Source organism: Crocodylus siamensis, chromosome 4, assembly GCF_052110815.1.
Source record: "Crocodylus siamensis isolate JL-2025a chromosome 4, ASM5211081v1, whole genome shotgun sequence".
Taxonomy (NCBI): Eukaryota; Metazoa; Chordata; order Crocodylia; family Crocodylidae; genus Crocodylus; species Crocodylus siamensis.
In genome coordinates, this window is record NC_143398.1 from 247,209,165 (window position 1) to 247,226,091 (window position 16,927).

Here is a 16,927-nt window from a genome sequence, read left to right on the forward strand (position 1 = left end):
CGGGACACACGCTCCACGTGAGGCCGAGTACAGCCCGGGGTGTTACTGGCTTATGTTTTAGAGCAGGAGCGCAGTGTTGGCCCCGCGCAGGTCTGTCCCAGCATCACCCCCAGCGCCTTCCCAGCGGTGCAGCCCAGGCCGGCACCCCCAGTCCGTACCAGAGTACGTGCTTGTGCCCTGCAAGTGTGGGACGGCACTCGTCCCGAGTACTTCTGTAGTCATTGCGCGTGGCAGCCCTGCCCAAAAGGCCCGGGTGCCTTCCAGCGAAAATGAATCCACCCGCAAATAAACCTCATAGGAGCAGAATACCTCTGAAGTGATGAACGTGCTCCTGCAGCAAACCCCCCAGGCAACGCGCGGCGATGCCCGGGCCTTCCAGCACGCCTGGCTCCCGGGTCCCCTCTCCCTGGGCTCGGCCCCGCGCCTGGGCTCCTCTCCCCGCCCTCGCGCGCTTGCTCTGTGGGGGTGCCCCCACGGCCGGCGCCGGCCCAGCCCCAGCCCCACTCACCCAAGGCCGGTTGTCGCTCCCGCGTCTTGCTTTGGGAAACGTGGCAGGTGCAGCTCCGTGCTCTGGTCCGGGACCCGGTATCGGGGACCACAGGGTGATGGATAAGTGCACGGGGGGCTGGATGGAGGCCGGGTTTCCGGGTCCTGGGCTCAGACTGGCGTGGAGACGGTCCCTCTGCCTATGTGGCTCCTTTTATGCTGGGCCCTGCCTGCCCCGGCGCTGCTGGGGTTTTCCTGAGAGCTTTCGCTTTCTGATTCCTGGAAGAGCAGTAAAGTCTTGGGCCCAGTCGGGGGGGGGGGCGGCCCGTGAGTGGTGTGCGGGGCGCCCAGGGCACCCATAGCCACAGGTGCTGGGGGGGAGGGGGGGCAGGCTGCCGGGCAGGGGCTCGCTGGGGGGACACGATGCCCAGCCGGGGGTGGGGCGCTGGTCCTGGTAGGTGCTAGTCAGTGGCTGGGGCTGGGGCCTGGTCCAGCCAGGGTATGAACTGGGCACGGTCACCCCCGTACCCGAATGCCCCCAGCCTTGAGCACACCGCTCCTCGCTGCGGCCATGAGGACGGGCCATGGAGGACCCGTGGGATGTGAGGTCCAGCACCCGGCCCTGGCCCAACGTCCCTGGGGCATCTGCACCTGGGGCCTAGAGCACAGGCACCAATCCTGCCTTGCCAGCGTGGCCCTGGGTGCAGCTGGAGGCCAGGCTGCATCTCTTAGTACTGCCAGGCTGGCACGCCATGGCCGTGGCCACGTGCGTCCTCCCGGCGCTGAACTGTGGCTGCCCTACACCGGCTCGCTGCCCTCGGCACCCTCGAGCCTGTGCCTGGCCCCGGCGCAGCGGTGGAGACCGGTCGGGGCCGGCGTAGGGCCGGCAGCGCTCAGGTGGCAGCAGGGAGCGGGGCGCCGCGGTCCGGCGTGCTCGCCCGCGGCCCAAGAAGGCCGGGACATGGGGGGAGCTGGCGGGGCAAGGGACGAGCCCCGAGGCCCGGCCTCTCCTCCTCGGCTGGGGTCTCAGTGCTGGGAAGCCCCAGGCGGGGTGCAGTCCAGTCTAGGGGTGCAGGGGGTAGGCCATGGCCTGCGCAGTGCTCCGGGGGGCCAGTGCCCGTGTCTGATGGGGAGTGGACGTGGGGGGCAGGTGCCTGCTGGTCGGGGGTGGGGGTGGGGGCGGTACGTGTCACTGCCACACAGGTGTCATGCTTGGACGCGTGCTCTGCCCCTCCTGCCCACGGCGTTGCCCCCTTCAGCTGCAAGGACACGGGCAACCCTGGGCAAGGGCAGCCGGCAGTGCGGGATCACACGCTGGACCAAAGGTGTCGGGGGAATCCTCATCCCGCCCCTGCCACCCCCCAAGACCCGGTGTCCCCCCCCCGCCCCCACTCCCCCGTGCCAGCCCTGACAGCAGAGAGGACCCAGCACCCACCCGACTACGCACCCCGCACACTTGAGCCCCCCGCTGACTTCCCTGTGCACCAGCAGTGCATGTGTGTGTGTGTGTGCGTGTGCAGGAGGGGAGGGGAGTGTAGAAGAGCGCGCACCCCCCCCCACCCCAGTGCTACTTGTGCTTCGATATGCAGGGTGGATCAGACACTTACAAAGGAGGCCTCACACTGCCGGGGACTGGGGTGCGGGGGTGGGCAGGGGGCGTCATGCAGCCCCTCACCATGCCCAGAGCCGCGTCCGCCAGGGCTTCCCCTGCAGCCCTGCCTGCCGCGTGCCTGCAGGTATTTCCCCTCCAGCCGCTGCCTCTTTCACTTTCCAGTGCCTGAAGGAGCAGGCGCTTCGGGGAAATGCCTGGGTGGTTTGGACAGAAAGGGCCTGCTCGTGTCGCTGGGGGTGGGCCGCACGGATTAGCGCCCGGGGCGGGACCCGCCTGCTGATGCCGAGGCCCGGAGAGGCCTGATGCGCCGGCGAGGGGCTGGCCCGGGGCGCGGGTCGGCGCCGAGAGCCGGGAGGAAGGGGGACAGGGCACCAGGCGGGTAGGAGCCGCGTGTCTTGCAGGGACAGTAGCCTGGGCTTGTCTGTTTACTTTGGTGTCGCGGGCCAAATCGGGTCTGAATTCGGTGAGTGAGCAGAACTGAGTCGTTCAAGTGTGCGCCGCGCTACCGCTGGCAAGTACCCTCCGGCCCAGCCTGGAGGGGCTTCGCGTACTCCTGCGTCTATGGCAGGCGCCCTGCATGCAGGCTCCGCGCCCGCAGGCCTTGGGCTCAGATGCCCCCAAGGCTTGCAGGTGTGCTCTGGGCAGGGGGTCTGCCGGACGGCCCGTGCACTAGCAGGGGTGGCCCCGGGTCTAGCGTGGTCTCCCCTTCCTTGTCAGCTGCCTCTAATGACACCGCAGGGGCCAAGCTGGGTCCTGGTGACGGAGGAGACCTGTGCTGGCCCCAGCCACTTGCCCCATCACGGCCAAGCAAAGCCCGCGGGAAGCCGGTCACTTGGGAAGGCTGCATTGTGGAGGTGGGGGACGGCGACCAGCGGAGAGTTGGGCTCTGCAGAAGCAGCTTTTGACCTTTTTTGCATTAGTGGACTGCTCTGGACATTGCCACCTTTGGACTGTGCATGTTGCGGACAAAGACCTGGCACAGTCATCACACGCGTGTGCTGGAAACAGAGCTAAGGGAGCGGGGAGGGGCCCAGGCTGCTGGGGCTGGTGAGGCCGAAGGAAGCGGGGGACGACGCTGACATTTCAAAGCAGACCCCGTAAGAGGTGAGAGACGGGAATACCTGGAAGAGACAAAGGGCCACGGCCAAACGTACGTGCGTGGCTGCAGACCGATTACAACGCGGCCGAGCCAGTGAATATCTGAGTCCTCACTGCGTGGGGGTCGGATGAAGATGTTTCGAAACGGCGTCTTCTGCACCTCGTGTCTGCGCCGCCTGCCAGCTTTGAGCTGTCAGTGGGGGGGGGGCAGGGAGCACGGGGAGCTTGGTCTGGGGGTTGCAGCACCCCCCCGCCCTCCAGCACCGGCCGGGGAACCCCGAGAACGAGCCCCCTGCTTCCTTCCCCCTCCCACTCTGGACCCCGGGACCGGCCGGCAGGGGCGGGGTGCTTGCCGGGAAAACCGGCTGCAGGCTCCCGGCCCGCAGCAGCGAACTTCTGTTTGGTCTGGGGGTCCTCGCAACCGGGACCGCTTCCTGCAACGTGCCGTCTGTGACGGCGGGGACCTGCCCTTCTGTCCTCACCTAACGACGTGAACGCACGAGAGCCCTGGCATACGTGCCGTAGGGGAGGCGCGTGCTCTGCGTGACTATGGCCATGGCTCCGAGGGAGAGAGGCGGGTGCAGATTCACCTATAACACCCCAGGCAGAGATGAGGCCGGTGGCATCCCCACTCCAGTGCCTAAGGAGACCTGCAGATCCCACAACAGGACATTTCGAATCCCTGGCTGTAAATAGGCGCTCTGCTCTCGGGATTACGTACAACTTATGCCAGGCTTTCTGTTGTCTTTTTGCATTTTAAGTGAGACCAAGTTGTGTGTACTGCCACTGTCAGGGTGTCACACTGGGCCACGTCTCCGCTTAGCTGAAGTTTTCTCTTGTTCTTTGTCACGTGCGTGAAGTTGCAGATCGCCGGGCTCCACAGACGCTTTCTCTGGAAAGCGAACCTTTCTTGTTCAAGCATCTGTGAGTTCAGTGCCACGACCTGCCGCAGGGGTGGGCAATTATCTGGGCCCGAGGGTCACACGGGGGGTTTGATGAGGTGCCGCGGGCCAGGTCAGCACCGCCCCACCCCGAAACAAATCACCGAAACTGCCGGTGGGCAGTGGGGGGCGGGGAGCCGCGTTCAGGAGCAGGAGGGGCGGATGAGGCTGGGGTCACGGGGCTGGGTCATGGCACATCTCCTGGCCAGGCCCTGGGTCCTTGCCTGTGGGGGGGTGTCCGTGTGTGCAGGGGCTGCCTGGGCGCTAGGTGTGGGGCGGGGGCCACATGCAGCTCCCATAGGGCTGTTTCCGGGGGGTGGCAGCCGGCTGCTGCTCTGCGTGCTGCGGAGCGGCTCCTGCTCCTGATCTTATCCCTGCCGGCATGGCGGGCAGGTGGCTTCAGCCGGGCGGCTCCTGCCCCGGTGCACAAGGGCCTGGCTCCAGCTTCTGGGAAGGCAGCGGGGAGCTGGAGCTGGAGCTGGAGCCCCGCGTGCTGGGGCAGGAGTCACCCAGCTGCAGCAGCTCGCCTCCCCCAGAGCAGCGCGGCCGGAGCAGGGACACGAGGGTTTCCCGGGAGCTCATCCCTGCGTGGACGCCGCCGGCGCGCTTCGGTCCCGAGCAGCTTTCCAGCGCAGCCCTGCAGAAGCACACGCAGCGCTTGACTCGCGTTACCGCCCCGTCCCGCCGCGGCGCCCCGCGCCCTCCCTCAGCTACACGGCGGCACCGTCGTGGGGGAACAAGATGCATTAGGGCCTCGTGGCGGGTCCCCTCGGCAGGCTGCTCCCGGGGAGCAGGTGGGGAGGGCGCCCGGGAGAAGAGGGCAGGGGAGGCGGGTGCTGCTGGGAGAGGGCATGGCGGGGGCTAAGCTGGCTGTGACGTGCCAGCCTGGAGTGGCCTGTGGCGGATGCTGGGACATGGCTGCCTTTCCTGCAGTGGGTCTCAGGCCTCCTGCCCATCTCTCGCATCTCCCTGTAGCTTCCCCCTTGCTGCCAAAGACCCGGTGCAGTCATCACAAGTGTGGCCCCGGGACTGCTACTGGAGCTACCTGGGAGGGTGGGCTGGTGCGACCTAGGAAAGCAGGAGCTGCCTTTACATCTCAAAGCAGGACCTGAGAGGGGCAGAGACTGGGGCACCGAGAGGGCCAGAGGTGCTGGTTGTAGTCGTGCTGCTGCAGGGACACAGGCAGACAAGGCTCTTTGGGTAAATCCAATACCTTTTATTACAGCAAATAAAATAGTTGGAAAAATTATTCGTTGCAAGCTTTCAGGTACAAACAACTTTTGTCAGGCTGAGGAAGCGTTTGCAGCCTGGGTGCCTTCCAGAAAAAATGAATCCACCCATAAATTAAACCTCATAGGAGCAGAATAGCTGAAGTGATGAACGTGCTCCTGCAGCAAACCCCCCAGGCAACGCGCGGCGATGCCCGGCCCTTCCAGCACGCCTGGCTCCGGGTCCCCTCTCCCTGGGCTCGGCCCTGCAGGCGTCTCCCACCTGCCCCAGGCCTGGGCTCCTCTCCCCGCCCTCGCGCGCTTGCTCTGTGGGGGCAGCTCCTGGCACAGGTGCCCCCACGGCTGGCCCAGCCCCACTCACCCAAGGCCGGTTGTCGCTCCCGCGTCTTGCTTTGGGAAATGCGGCGGGTGCAGCTCCGTGCTCTGGTCCCGGACCCGGTATCGGGGACCACGGGGTGATGGATAAGTGCACGGGGGGCTGGGCAGAGGTCGGGATTGCCGTGGTCCTGGGCCCGGACTGGCGTGGAGACGGTCAGTCCCTTTGCCTGTGTAGTCACTTCTGTTCTGCTTTCACTTTCGGATTCCCGTCAGAGCGAGGCTGTCCGCACGGTCGCGTGTCTGGTGCCGGGGGTAGGATCCACACGGCTGTAGCAGCAGCTGCTGGGGGAGCGGGGGCGGGCAGGGGCTCGCTGGGGGGACACGATGCCCGGCTGGGGGTGGGGGGTGCTAGTCAGCGCCTGGGGCTGGGGCTGGGGCCGGGTCCGGCCTGGGGTAGTACCCGGGCGGAGGTAACATGTCTTTGCCCTCGCACTTTCCTTCCAGTGGGAAGATGCACGCCCACGCTGTGGCGCAGGGAGACTCCTCCCCGGCTCGCCCCTGCGGCCTCACGGCTGAGGGTGAGCGAAACGCGGGGGCATCTGGGCCCAGGATGCCCGCCAAAGGATTTGGAAGCATCTGCAGGCCCAGGCGGGGTGGGGGATGCTGGCCGGTGGTAGGGCCATAAATGGTTTTCAAGTGACTCATGGATTTGGAACTGGTTTGCCTTGAAACAGGAACATTTTTCCTTAGAAACAAAAAAAGGACGTGCCTGGCAGGGCCCGTGGCTGTGGGGGGCACACGGCCACGTCACGGAGCACGGCCTGGCGTGGGTGCACGAGGCACCGGCTGCGCGTGGAGCCGGTATCTGCTGCTCCCGCCCGAGCGAGTGGCCGTGGCCCGCTCCTGCGAGCCCCGGGCTGGGGGGCGGTTCAGTGGGGGTTCGTGCTGCTCTTGGGGGCCCAGCACGGGAGACCCGTGGGGGGGCGGGAGCTGCCTGGGAGCCTCCCCGTGCTAGGGCCAGGCCTCGACAGGGCCGTGTCCTGGGGGCAGGGGTGGGGGCGATGCCGGGGGCTGCGTCGGGGTTGAGGGTCGTCTCACGTAGAGTTTAGATGATGGTTTGTCTGAGCGGGTTTGGACGGGGCTGATCCTGCCTCGGAGCTGGGACCAGATGTGACCTCCAGAGCTCCCTGCCAGCCCCACGGCTCCGGGATTCAGTGACTCGATGGCTCCGTATCATCTCCCCGACTCCCGCTAAACCCTTCACTCCGCAGGTGTTAATGACCCTCCCTCTCGCTATCACGCAGCCCTTCCTCCTGCGTCCACCATCTCCTAGGAGCTGGGCTCCCAGGGGCGCTATCTCACAGCCCTGCAGACTGGTTTTAACTCCAGCAAAAACCACAAATGCAGCACCGAGGGCCTCTGCGATTCCCTCTGTGAGATGGGTCCGCTTCCAGCCCACGGAGCAGGTTAGGACCTGCCTCTCCAGCCCCACACAGGGGAATTGCAAGCAGAGGCCTGTTCGAGGGGAGCGGCCCATAACGTCACTGAATGGACTCTGGGCCCCGGTGCCAGCACGGGGCACGGAGCCCAGCCAGGGCCCGGTGTTAATGTCGGGGGCAGCCGCGGTCCTGGGGGCTCCTCGGGCGTCAGGAGGAGCAGGGGGCAGCTAAGCACCGGAGCCGATTGCGCGAGAGGTGCCGGAGCTCCCCGGCGGGAGGCGCTTGGGGCAGAGTAGCCGTGCGCCTGCCTGGGCCGGTCCGGGGGTGCCGCGGGGCAGGGAGCTGGCACGGGGGAGTCATGCGGCCTCCGTCCAGCCGGTGTCCGAGAGTCCCCGTCAGCTCGGCCAGCCGCCCGGCGGATCTGGGCCCGTGGCAAGGGAGGTGCAAACGGTGCAACACCTCATCGCGTGGGACCCAGCGCGGCTTCCTCCGGCTCAGAAGAAACCGGAAGTGTCAGCACCGGTCTGCCGGGCGGCGAAACGGTGGAAGCAGTAAACGAGGAGCAGCCGGCAGGGAGCTGGGGTTGGGGAGCCGTTGAAGGGGGGGGTGGGGGTGGCAGGGACCCGGCCGTCCCCTGCCCTGGGCAATGCAGAAAGGCCACACGGACGGCAGAGCTGGGTACATTGCTTTATCGCCCGGCGCGGGGACACTGGGCATGGCAGGAGTGTGGAAGGCACGGGGCCGTGGCTCTGCCCCGCCGTGGAGAGAGTCTCGCCTGTGGCACCTAGACGGCATCCGGCCACCAGCAGTGCTCGGGCTCTCGGTCTTGTACACCAGCCTCGGCTTTGGCTTCGGCCATCGCCCCGGCTTTCACCAGCAGGCGCGTGTCTTCCCCTGGAGACGCGGGGCCTTCCTCCACGGTGCGGCTGCCTTCCTCCTCCTCCTCCTCCTGCCCCAGCTGGGGGCAGAGGAAGCAGAGGGGAAACACGCGGAGGCTGGTGGGGCCGAGCAGGCACCGGAGGGCAGGCGGGAGCCCGTAGACCCGGGCAGTTTCGCTCCCCTGCACCCGGGGAGGGAGCAGGCCCCGCTCCTGGGGTGAACCTGCAACCAGGAGAGGCTCAGCCGGGGCACGCGCCAGCCGCAGCCCCGCGGGGTTGGGGGCATCAGGGGCTCACCCGAGACCGTGTTCTCCAGGACGAAGGAGAGGACGCCCGTGATGACGACCGGCACCGTCAGCAGCGAGCGCAGGAGCACGTCCAAGACGTCCCAGCCTGGGGCAAGGGCAGGGTCATGGGGGCACGGCCATGGGGGTGACCCCAGCCCCGCAGCCACCCCGCGGCTTTCACCCACCCATGGTCAGCGCGGCGGGGGCGGCACCGAGCCAGCGCGGCACCAGCAGGCCCATGAACATGGTGAAGCCCACCACGAAGACGTTGCGGCCCGAGTCGATGTCGGCGCGCTGGAAGTAGGAGATCCCTGCGCCCACCGCCACAGCGTAGGTCACGCAGAGCACGCCGCCTGCAGAGTCGGGAGGCCACGGCGCCGGGCATCAGCATCCCGGCCACAGCCCGGCAGGGGTGTGTGCAGGTGTGTGCACACATGTGCCAATCCTGGACGGGGGCAGGCCCCAGGAGGGGTGGGCATGTGCAAGGGCCAATGCATGTGCTTGTGCACTTGCGTGCAAATCTCAGTGGGGGCAGGCATGCACGTCCCAGGTGAGGTGGGGTGTGTGTGCGCATGTGCAGATGTGCCAATTACAGACAAGGTGTGCAAATGTGGGGGGGCAGGACAGAGTGGAGTGCAAGCCCCATGTGGACCAGGTCATGTGCATGTGTGCAAACCCCAGGGCAGGTGTGTGTGCCAATCCAAAGGGGCCCGTCTCTCCCATGCCCCCCAATTTCCCGCCAGGCCTGGCACTGCCCCAGCCCCCGATGCCTGTGTCCAGCAGCTCCCACTCCCCGGGGCTGGGCACAGCGGGAGTCACTGCCACGCGCAACTCGCACTGGGAGCCCATCTGAGCCAGGCCTGCGGGGCAGGGGTGGTCACTCACCGTGGATGGGCAGTGGGATGCGGGTGAGGAGCTCGGCCAGCCGGGGGGACAGGCCCAGGAGCAGGCAGACCAGGGCGGCCAGCTGCACCGGGCACCGTGAGCCAGCCTGGGCATGGAGACACGGGGGGGCTGAGCCCTGACCGTCACCCCACCCTGGGAAGACCCCCCCCAGCCCTGAGAAATCGCAGTGTCACGGGGCCAGCAGGGAGCTGTGAGGTCACATCCAGTCCAAGGCAGGATAAGCCCCATCCAAACCCCAACCCCAACCCGGGCTGACCCCATGCAGAGGGAGGGGAAACCCCCAGGGCCGGGCCAGGCTGAGCATGGGGCAAATCCCTGCCAGCCTCCCAAGAAAGCGTGGGGCTGAGCCTGAGTGGGGGTCAAGCACCGGACCCCCCCAAACCCATGATGGCAACATACCTGGGTGAGGCTGGCGAGGCTGGCGTGGGGGATGCTGGCAGCCGAGCCCCCCAGTCCGCCCAGCAGCCCAGCAAGCAGGGAGCCCAGTGCCTCAGTGCAGAGCCCCCGGCTGCAGGCGGAGGGGGCTGGGGGGGCAGTCCCCAGCGCCCCCCCGCACTGCGCGTAGCAGCCCAGCGAGCTCAGGCCGGCAGCGAGGCCCATGGCCAGGCCGGCGCCCAGCGCTGGGGGGCTGAGCTGCGGCCACCCCAGCTGACCTGGGGGAGCAGAGAGGAGGTCAGGGGGCGCGGGGTCAGGGGGCGCGGGGTCGAGGGGGGCAGGGCAGGTGCGGGGCCCACCTGGGTAAGGCAGCTGGAGCCAGGGGGGCGGCGCGGTGGCGTTGGGCAGCGCCGGGCCGAGCTGGGCCCAGGCCACGTGGAGCTGCGCCAGGACCCCGCAGACGAGCCACGCGATGGCGAAGGGCAGCAGCACCTGGGGGCGGCCCAGGGGAGGCTTCAGACCCCAGCCCTGCCCCCGGGTTGGGGGGCTGGTCCTTGGACCCCTCCTCCCAGCCCCACACACCCTGCAGCCCCCCAACACCGCACGGGGTTTGCACAAGGGCCACAGCCATGTCACCCCCCCGGTACCGAGACCCGGCGCAGGGCTGGGCTGGCAGTGCCTGCGGGGAAGCTGGGGGTCCGGGTCTCGGCGCACCGGGGCGGGCGGCAGGAGCCCAGGTGCTGGGAGCACAGGACAGCCAGGAACACCAGCCTGGGGGAGATATGGGGGAGTCACTGCCGGCCCCCCCGTTGGGACCCCGGGACCCCTGGCTGGCACCCAGCTCACGTACAGCAGCGCCAGGGTCCAGCTGGCCGAGCAGAAGGCGGCCGCCGGCTTGTAGGCGGAGAGGCCGATGGTGGAGAGCGTGGGGGCCAGCACCAGGGGCCCGCAGCGCCGGGCGGCCCCCCCCCCCCACGCCGCTCAACCCCAGCACCAGCTGCACCAGCCCGGCCACGACCACCGCACCCGACACCTGCGCAGCGAGAGACGGGTGGTGGCGGCCCCCAGGCCCGGCCCAACCCGCGCCCCCACCAAGGGACGGCTTCCCGCCCAGGGGTGCCAGGTCTGGAGGGCAGCCGGCTCCATCACCCCAAACACACGTATGCACACGCATGGCAGCAGGGCTGGGGGTCAGGCGTGCGGGGCACTGTTTGGGCTGGGAGGGCGGGGGCTGCGGGTTGGGAGTGAGGGGCATCCCAATACCAACCTCTCCGGCTGTGTGGTCCCAGGCCCCCGTGCTGCAGCTTGGCCCCATGCATGGTGTGGCCATGTCTGTCCCTGCACGGTTGGACAGACGGGTGGACGTGAACTCCGTGGCCCTGCAGGGGGCAGGGGGCAGGGGGCTCCCCGGGGGGGCGGGCCGGGCTCACCATTGCTGCTGGCGCGGGGCAGGTGGGTGCTCAGCACCACGGCAGGAATCAGGAACTCGAAGGTGGGGATGTGGAGCAGTGGCAGCCTAGCGGGGTGGGGGGAGGTCAGAGGTCAAGGGTCAGGGGACAGCAGGGGGGCATGGAGGACGCCTGCCTGCACCGGGGAATTCGTGGCCCCTCTCACCTGGTCCCCAGGACGGTCTGCAGCATCGAGGAGGCCCCGCAGGCGAAGAGGCTCCGGGCCAGCAGCGCCCCCCGGCCCCGGCTCGGGTCCAGCCCCAGGCCCGCGGGGGGGAAGGTCGGGAGCAGCAGCAGGTGGAAGATGCACAGGAGCGAGGCCTGAACGGCCACGTGCTGGGGGTGGGGGGTTGAGCTGGGCACGTTCCCCCCAGCCCTGCCGGTGCCCCTCACCCCCGACCCACAGCCCCTGCCCCCCCAGCCCCACGTCTACACAGCTGTGATGGGACCAGCCCGCACCCCACCCGGCACATCCAGGCTCTCAGCATCCGCCGCAAGGATCACGGGAGCCACTGCCGGGGCCCGCCGGGCCGGGTGCCACGGCACAGCCGGGGGTCAGGACACCTGGGTCCTGCCCGGGCGGATCGAGCCGGGGGGGCCAGGCAGGGCCCCGGCAACGGCAGGACCCCCCCGCCCCGGGGTGCTCACCTGCAGGGCGAAGGCGCAGGTCAGGGCCCAGGAGGGCCGGTCCGTGGGGGCGGCAGGGCCCCGGCAGCAGCCCCCCGGCATGCTGCGCTCCCTGCAGCCACGCATGGGGCCGGGGCCAGGGCCCGCGCAGCAGCTGGGCCGAACTTCCACCTTCGCCCCGGCCACGTGTTACCCATTAACCGCCCGGGCCCATTACCCGGCGACCCCCCCAGGCACCCAGGCCCAGCACTCACTGCAGCACCCCCAGCCCCCTGCTTCCCCCCTCCTCCAAGCCACAGGCCTGTGGGCCGTCCCGTGACAGCCGGTGCCCCCAGCCCAGCCTTGCTCGACCCCCCCGGCGAACAACACAAGACCGCGACTTGGCCAGGGCTGCTTTAATCACCAACAGGCGAAAACCCAGTGCAAAACCCAGAGTAAAAACTGGGGGGGGGAGGGGAGCTAGCCGCTGCCCCCCAAGCCAGCCCTGCCCCCACCCCCAGGCTGGTGGCCCCCAGCACCCCCCACTGCCCAGCCTGGCAGGGAGAGCCCGGACCCCTGTGCTGGGGGGGCAGCGGCTGGGCAGCGAGAGGCCATACCTAGCATGCCCAGAGCCCCAGACCGCCCCCCCCCCCAAAGGGGGAAGTCCCAAGGACACGGGGGAAACCGAGGCCCGAGCCCAGGCGGGCCGGGGCAGTTAAGCCCCAGGAGCCGGTGGGGGGGCTGCCGGCAGCCCTAGCTGGGCAAGATGAAGCTCTTGGTCCTGCCCAGCCTTGCGGTGGCCTCCAGGGAGCAGTGGGGCAGCACCAGGGGCCCCGGCCAGGCTGGCGGGGCGAGCGCGGGGGGCCAGGCCCAGGCCCAGGGGGGGCACGGGGGGCAGGCGTGGCAGTGGGGCCCAGGGGCTGGGCCGGGCCGAGCTGGTGGGGCCGTGCGGTTGGCTCGGGCACAGGTGCAGCAATGGGTCGGCAGGGGAGGTGGCACGGGGGCAAGGTCAGCGGGCAGGGCGAGCACAGCGCTGCCCCACAGGGACAAGGCTGGGGCTGGGGCTGGGGCCGGGACGCCGGGGCCGGGCGGGCATGGGTCCTCCTCCGCCGTCCCGTTCGCCGCTGCGCAGGCCGGGAGAGGGGCGCGGGGCGCGGAGGCAAGGCCGGGCCCGGGAACAGGGAAGGCGGCAGGGCTGGTGCCTCGCAGGGCCACGGCCTGGTGCACGGCGGCCACCGAGGCGAAGACGGCAGCCACGCCAGTCAAGTAGACGACAGCCAGCATGCAGGCCACCTGCGGGGACAAGGGCAAGGTGACCCGGGGCCTCGACCCAGCCAACCCCACGCAGGAGCTGGTGCTTGCATCCCTGGGGCACGAGGCAGCTGGAAACGGCCCTCAGGGGCAGGGCACATGTGCCCCAAGCACCAGCTGGGCTGGGGGGGCAGGGGGCTGCGGGCTGGGATGGAGGGGTGCTGGTGACTGGGTGAAACCAGGCTGACAAGAGCAGCCTTTTCCAGGGACAACCCGGGGGCTGAGGGTGCTCCCCCGCCCGTCCTGGGGGTGGGAAATCTGGGTTCTTGGTGGGGAGGGACCGACCATCCTCCCCCCACCCCAAAAGCCCACTGGGTCAGGGCCTGGGATCCTCCCTGATCCCCTGGGCAGAGTTGTGCCCCCCACCCCCCGTACCTTCACCAGGTGCTGGGAGACGTGGCCCAGCACCTGCTGCCACAGGTCCTGCTCCAGCAGCACGCACAGGTCCGTGTAGGTGAACCAGCCGCGCTGCGTGCCCTGCTTCTCTGCCACCCTGGGGGCACAGAGGGGGTCACACACGGCTGCTCTGTTGGGGGCGTCCCAGTCCGATGGGCTGTGCTGGCTGCCCCCTCATCCCCCCCCGGAGTCAGGGGATTGAAACCCACGCAGAGGCGCTGGGTGCTGCCACAGCCCAGGCTGGGGCTGTGCCCGTGCTCCTGCCCCCGGGATGCAGCCCCCGCAGGGTCCTGGCTGGAGGCTCGTGCAGATGCCTGGAATCAACCCTGCCTTGGCTGTAAGGCGGGGGGAGAGGGGGGCAAGACCAGGATGGGGGGCTGAGCCCAGCAGACCTCCCCGCCATCTGCACCCGAGGGACTTACCGCCCTTCCAGCCAGCTCAGCACCTCAAACAGCTCCTTGGGGTCTGTGTAAAGGCTCCAGTCCTGGGCGGGGGGTGGGGCAGTGTCAGGCCTGGGGGGCAGGTCACACCCAACCCCTGCCCCTCCACCAGGGTCTCGGGGTGCCCTGAGGCAGCAGAGACTCATGCAGGGGTGCCCCATTTGCACCCGGCCCCTTGCCCTTCTGGGGGGACAGACACCAGCCTGCCCCCGACTGCTGGGGGCACGAGGAGCTGGGCCGCGGCCACTCACGATGGCGCGCAGGAAGTTCATCTCCAGCGAGTTCATGGTGCGCACGTCCACGCGCCCGGCTGCGCCCCACTCGTCGTTGAAAACCTCCTCCTCCTCGCCCTCGTCGTACAGGTACTTGCTGGCCACCATCTGGGGGGGCACACATCAGCAGCTCTCGGGGGCCCCCCAGCCCCAAACCGGGGCCCCCCACCCCGGCCCTGGCCCAGGACTCACCATGGAGATGAGAAAGAGGTCGGAGGATGAGATCTGCTGCAGGTACTCGGGGTTGCGGTGCCGCAGGCGCTCGATATAAACCAGGGCCAGCATCATGGAGCAGGGCGAGATGCACGCCTCCCTGGGAGGGGGCAGCCGGTCCCGCACGGCGGGGGCACAGACCGGTCAGTGGCACAGCCTGGCTGTATCCCGACCCGCCGGTGCCCCTCACTCCCGACCCGCAGGTCCATCTGGTCACTGGATGGGAATCTCCATCCACGCCTGGAGCCAGCCCCTGGCACCCCCCAGAGCGCCCCCAGCCCCAGCTCCCCCTGCCCAGCCCCTCTCACCGGGACACGTGGGACACGTATTTCTTCTGGAGCCGGCGGATGGGGCTGGGGGCCACTTTCTGGAGCAGCTCCACGGCGATATCTGCACATGGGGGTGGAAACTGTGGGCACTCGGGGCTCAGCCCGCCCTGAGCAGGAGCTCAGAGCACAGCCCCAGCCCCAGCCCCAGCTCGTGGGGAACAGGGGGCAACACTGGGCAGGGCCAGACACCCCAGTGGCATCTCGAGGCAAGACCCACGTGTGGCTGGGTCACAAGGCTCTGTGACAAGGGGCCCGGATCCTGCCCTGCACCTCCTCAGCCTCACCCAGGACTGGGATGTGGGAGACACGCAGGGCCCCGATCCCCACACCGGGGACCGCCCGGGCCCAAGCGGGATCCCTGCCGAGAGCCAGCCCAGGGCTGCAAGGGGGCCCTGGGGCTGCTGCTCCCCCATGGCATTTTCTGACCTGGCCCCGATCGGGGGATCGTCTCCGGAAGTGGGGGGGCTGCCCCACGTGGGGCAGCCAGCAGGATCAGGGCCACGGCCAGTCAAAATCCAGCCAGGAGAACAGCAAGGCTGAGCCCCAGAGCCAACAGGCAGGGACCACCCGCCTGGGTCAGCGGCTGGAGACCCCGGGGACACCGCTGCACCCCGGCCCCCACCCAGTGCCCCCTCCCTGGCCGTCCCTGCTCTGAGTTCGGGAAGCCGCGCGCGTTCCTCGTGGGCGGCAACGGACACGAATCAAGGCCAAGCCCCGGCAGGACCAAGCTCGCTGCAGCCTTGGCGCCGGGGGCTCCTTGCACACTGCCGGGAAGGCACCGACCGCTGCGGGTCTGGCCATGAGCAGCCGGGCCCGGGCCCCTGCCCGGCTCCCCCTCCCCGCAGCGCCGCAGCTCCCAAACCCCTTGGGCCCTGCCGGTCTGTCCCTTGCGTCCAGCCCTGGGGCCTTTCTACATCCCAGGATCGACCCTGGGCAGAAGCCAGACCTGGATTTCCCATCACATCCAGACTCCAGAAAAACCCCGGTGAGTTTCAAGCCGGTCCTGGGGCGCTGTGCAGGGTGCCGCGGCCTGGCTGCGCACCCCAGGGGTCACCCCGGCACAGTGCCCGGGAGGGACCTCCAGGCCACCCAGGTGCGGGGTGCCTGGCTGCAAATCGCTGCCCCTGCCCCGCGGCCCCAGCCTGAACGTGCCCGAGTGCGCCCCAGCACGAGACCCGTGACCCGCCCCCGCCCCGGATGCCGCGTGCAGCCCCGTGCGCTGCCCCCGGGCAGGGCGCGCCCTTGTTTGTGCCAAGCGGCGTCGCGCAGGCTCCGAAGCAGCGCCCAGTGCGGCACACGGGCAAAGGGGGCTGAGACCGACTTGTAGGCGCCCAGCACTGCGGGGTCGCATCCAGCCTGTGGCAGGCCCCCCATCCAAGACGAGCCCCACGGGTGACCTCGGGGCGCCCCCAACACAGCATTGCCCCCACACCTGCCCCGGGGCTGTAACCCAACGTCCTGCTGCTGCCGGGGGGTGGCAGGCGCTGGGGAGAGCGCAGGCCCAGGCCGTACCCCCGCTACAGAGGGAGAGGACACCCCCAGCTGGGCCAGGCTGAGCAGGGGCAAATCCCTGCCTGCCCCGCGAAGGCAGCACGAGTGGGGCAAGAGCCACCAGCCAGGCCCAGGCCCAGGCCCAGGCCCGGCCCCTGCAGCAGGGCTGGCCCCGACCCTGCACCACGCTGCGGGGGCCACGCACCTGCCACGGGGCTGGAGAGCGTGTCCAGGCCACGGTCCGCGTCCCAGCCGTAGTAGAGGCGCCGGCGCACGCGGGCGCTGAGCTGCTGGTGCCCGGGCAGGAGCTGGGGGCGCAGGGCGGGTCAGAGCGTCCCGGGGGCTGGTGCCGGCGCCAGCCCCGCCCCGCCCCGCCCCGCCGGGCCCCGACACTGACCGTGAACTCCTGGAAGCCGCCGACGGGGAAGCTGCCCTCCTCGTCCCGCAGCAGCGCCGACAGCTCCATGCCGGCGCGGGGGGTGCGGGCGGCGATCAGGGAAGCCCGGGCCGGCGCGGCCGCTCCTCTTCCGGCGGGCCGGCTCCGCCCCGGACGCCGGGTCCCCCCGCCCCGCCCCGCCCCGCCCCCGGGAGTTAGCTGTGCAGCGGCCGCACGGGAGCTCATCTGCCGAAAGACGACGGCGCGCCGGACACCGCAGCCCCGCGCGCTGGCCGCCGCGGCCTCGGGGCTGGCAGCACTCCCGGGGCTCGGAGAGCCCACCTGCCTCGAGCATCCCCCTGACCCCGACCGGCGGTGCTTGTACAAGGGCTGTAATTCTTGCACGCGGCTGATTGTCACTGTGCACTTGGCAACGCTGCCGGGTAATCCCATCTCTCCTGGCGTGGGTGGGCAGC

At 69.5% G+C, this 16,927-nt stretch overlaps 2 protein-coding genes across 2 annotated transcripts; both read right to left on the reverse strand.

The window, feature by feature from the left end:
- Positions 1-7,803: 7,803 nt before the first annotated feature.
- Positions 7,804-11,897, reverse strand: SLC23A3 (solute carrier family 23 member 3). Its single transcript, XM_090046183.1, is given in 13 exon segments — positions 7,804-8,224; positions 8,299-8,394; positions 8,474-8,641; positions 9,174-9,279; positions 9,594-9,847; positions 9,929-10,061; positions 10,217-10,340; positions 10,420-10,541; positions 10,543-10,602; positions 10,837-10,907; positions 11,000-11,085; positions 11,184-11,353; positions 11,666-11,897. Coding segments are annotated over 13 exon segments (1,812 nt in total). The 5' UTR covers positions 11,771-11,897; the 3' UTR covers positions 7,804-7,907.
- Positions 11,898-12,024: 127 nt separating this feature from the next.
- Positions 12,025-16,631, reverse strand: CNPPD1 (cyclin Pas1/PHO80 domain containing 1). Its single transcript, XM_090046186.1, has 8 exons — positions 16,473-16,631; positions 16,281-16,383; positions 14,564-14,645; positions 14,235-14,355; positions 14,022-14,150; positions 13,753-13,814; positions 13,310-13,427; positions 12,025-12,916 (listed from the first exon to the last, which is right to left on the reverse strand). Exons 1-8 carry the CDS (start codon positions 16,539-16,541, stop codon positions 12,377-12,379), a joined length of 1,224 nt encoding a protein of 407 aa, XP_089902312.1. The 5' UTR covers positions 16,542-16,631; the 3' UTR covers positions 12,025-12,376.
- Positions 16,632-16,927: the final 296 nt, after the last annotated feature.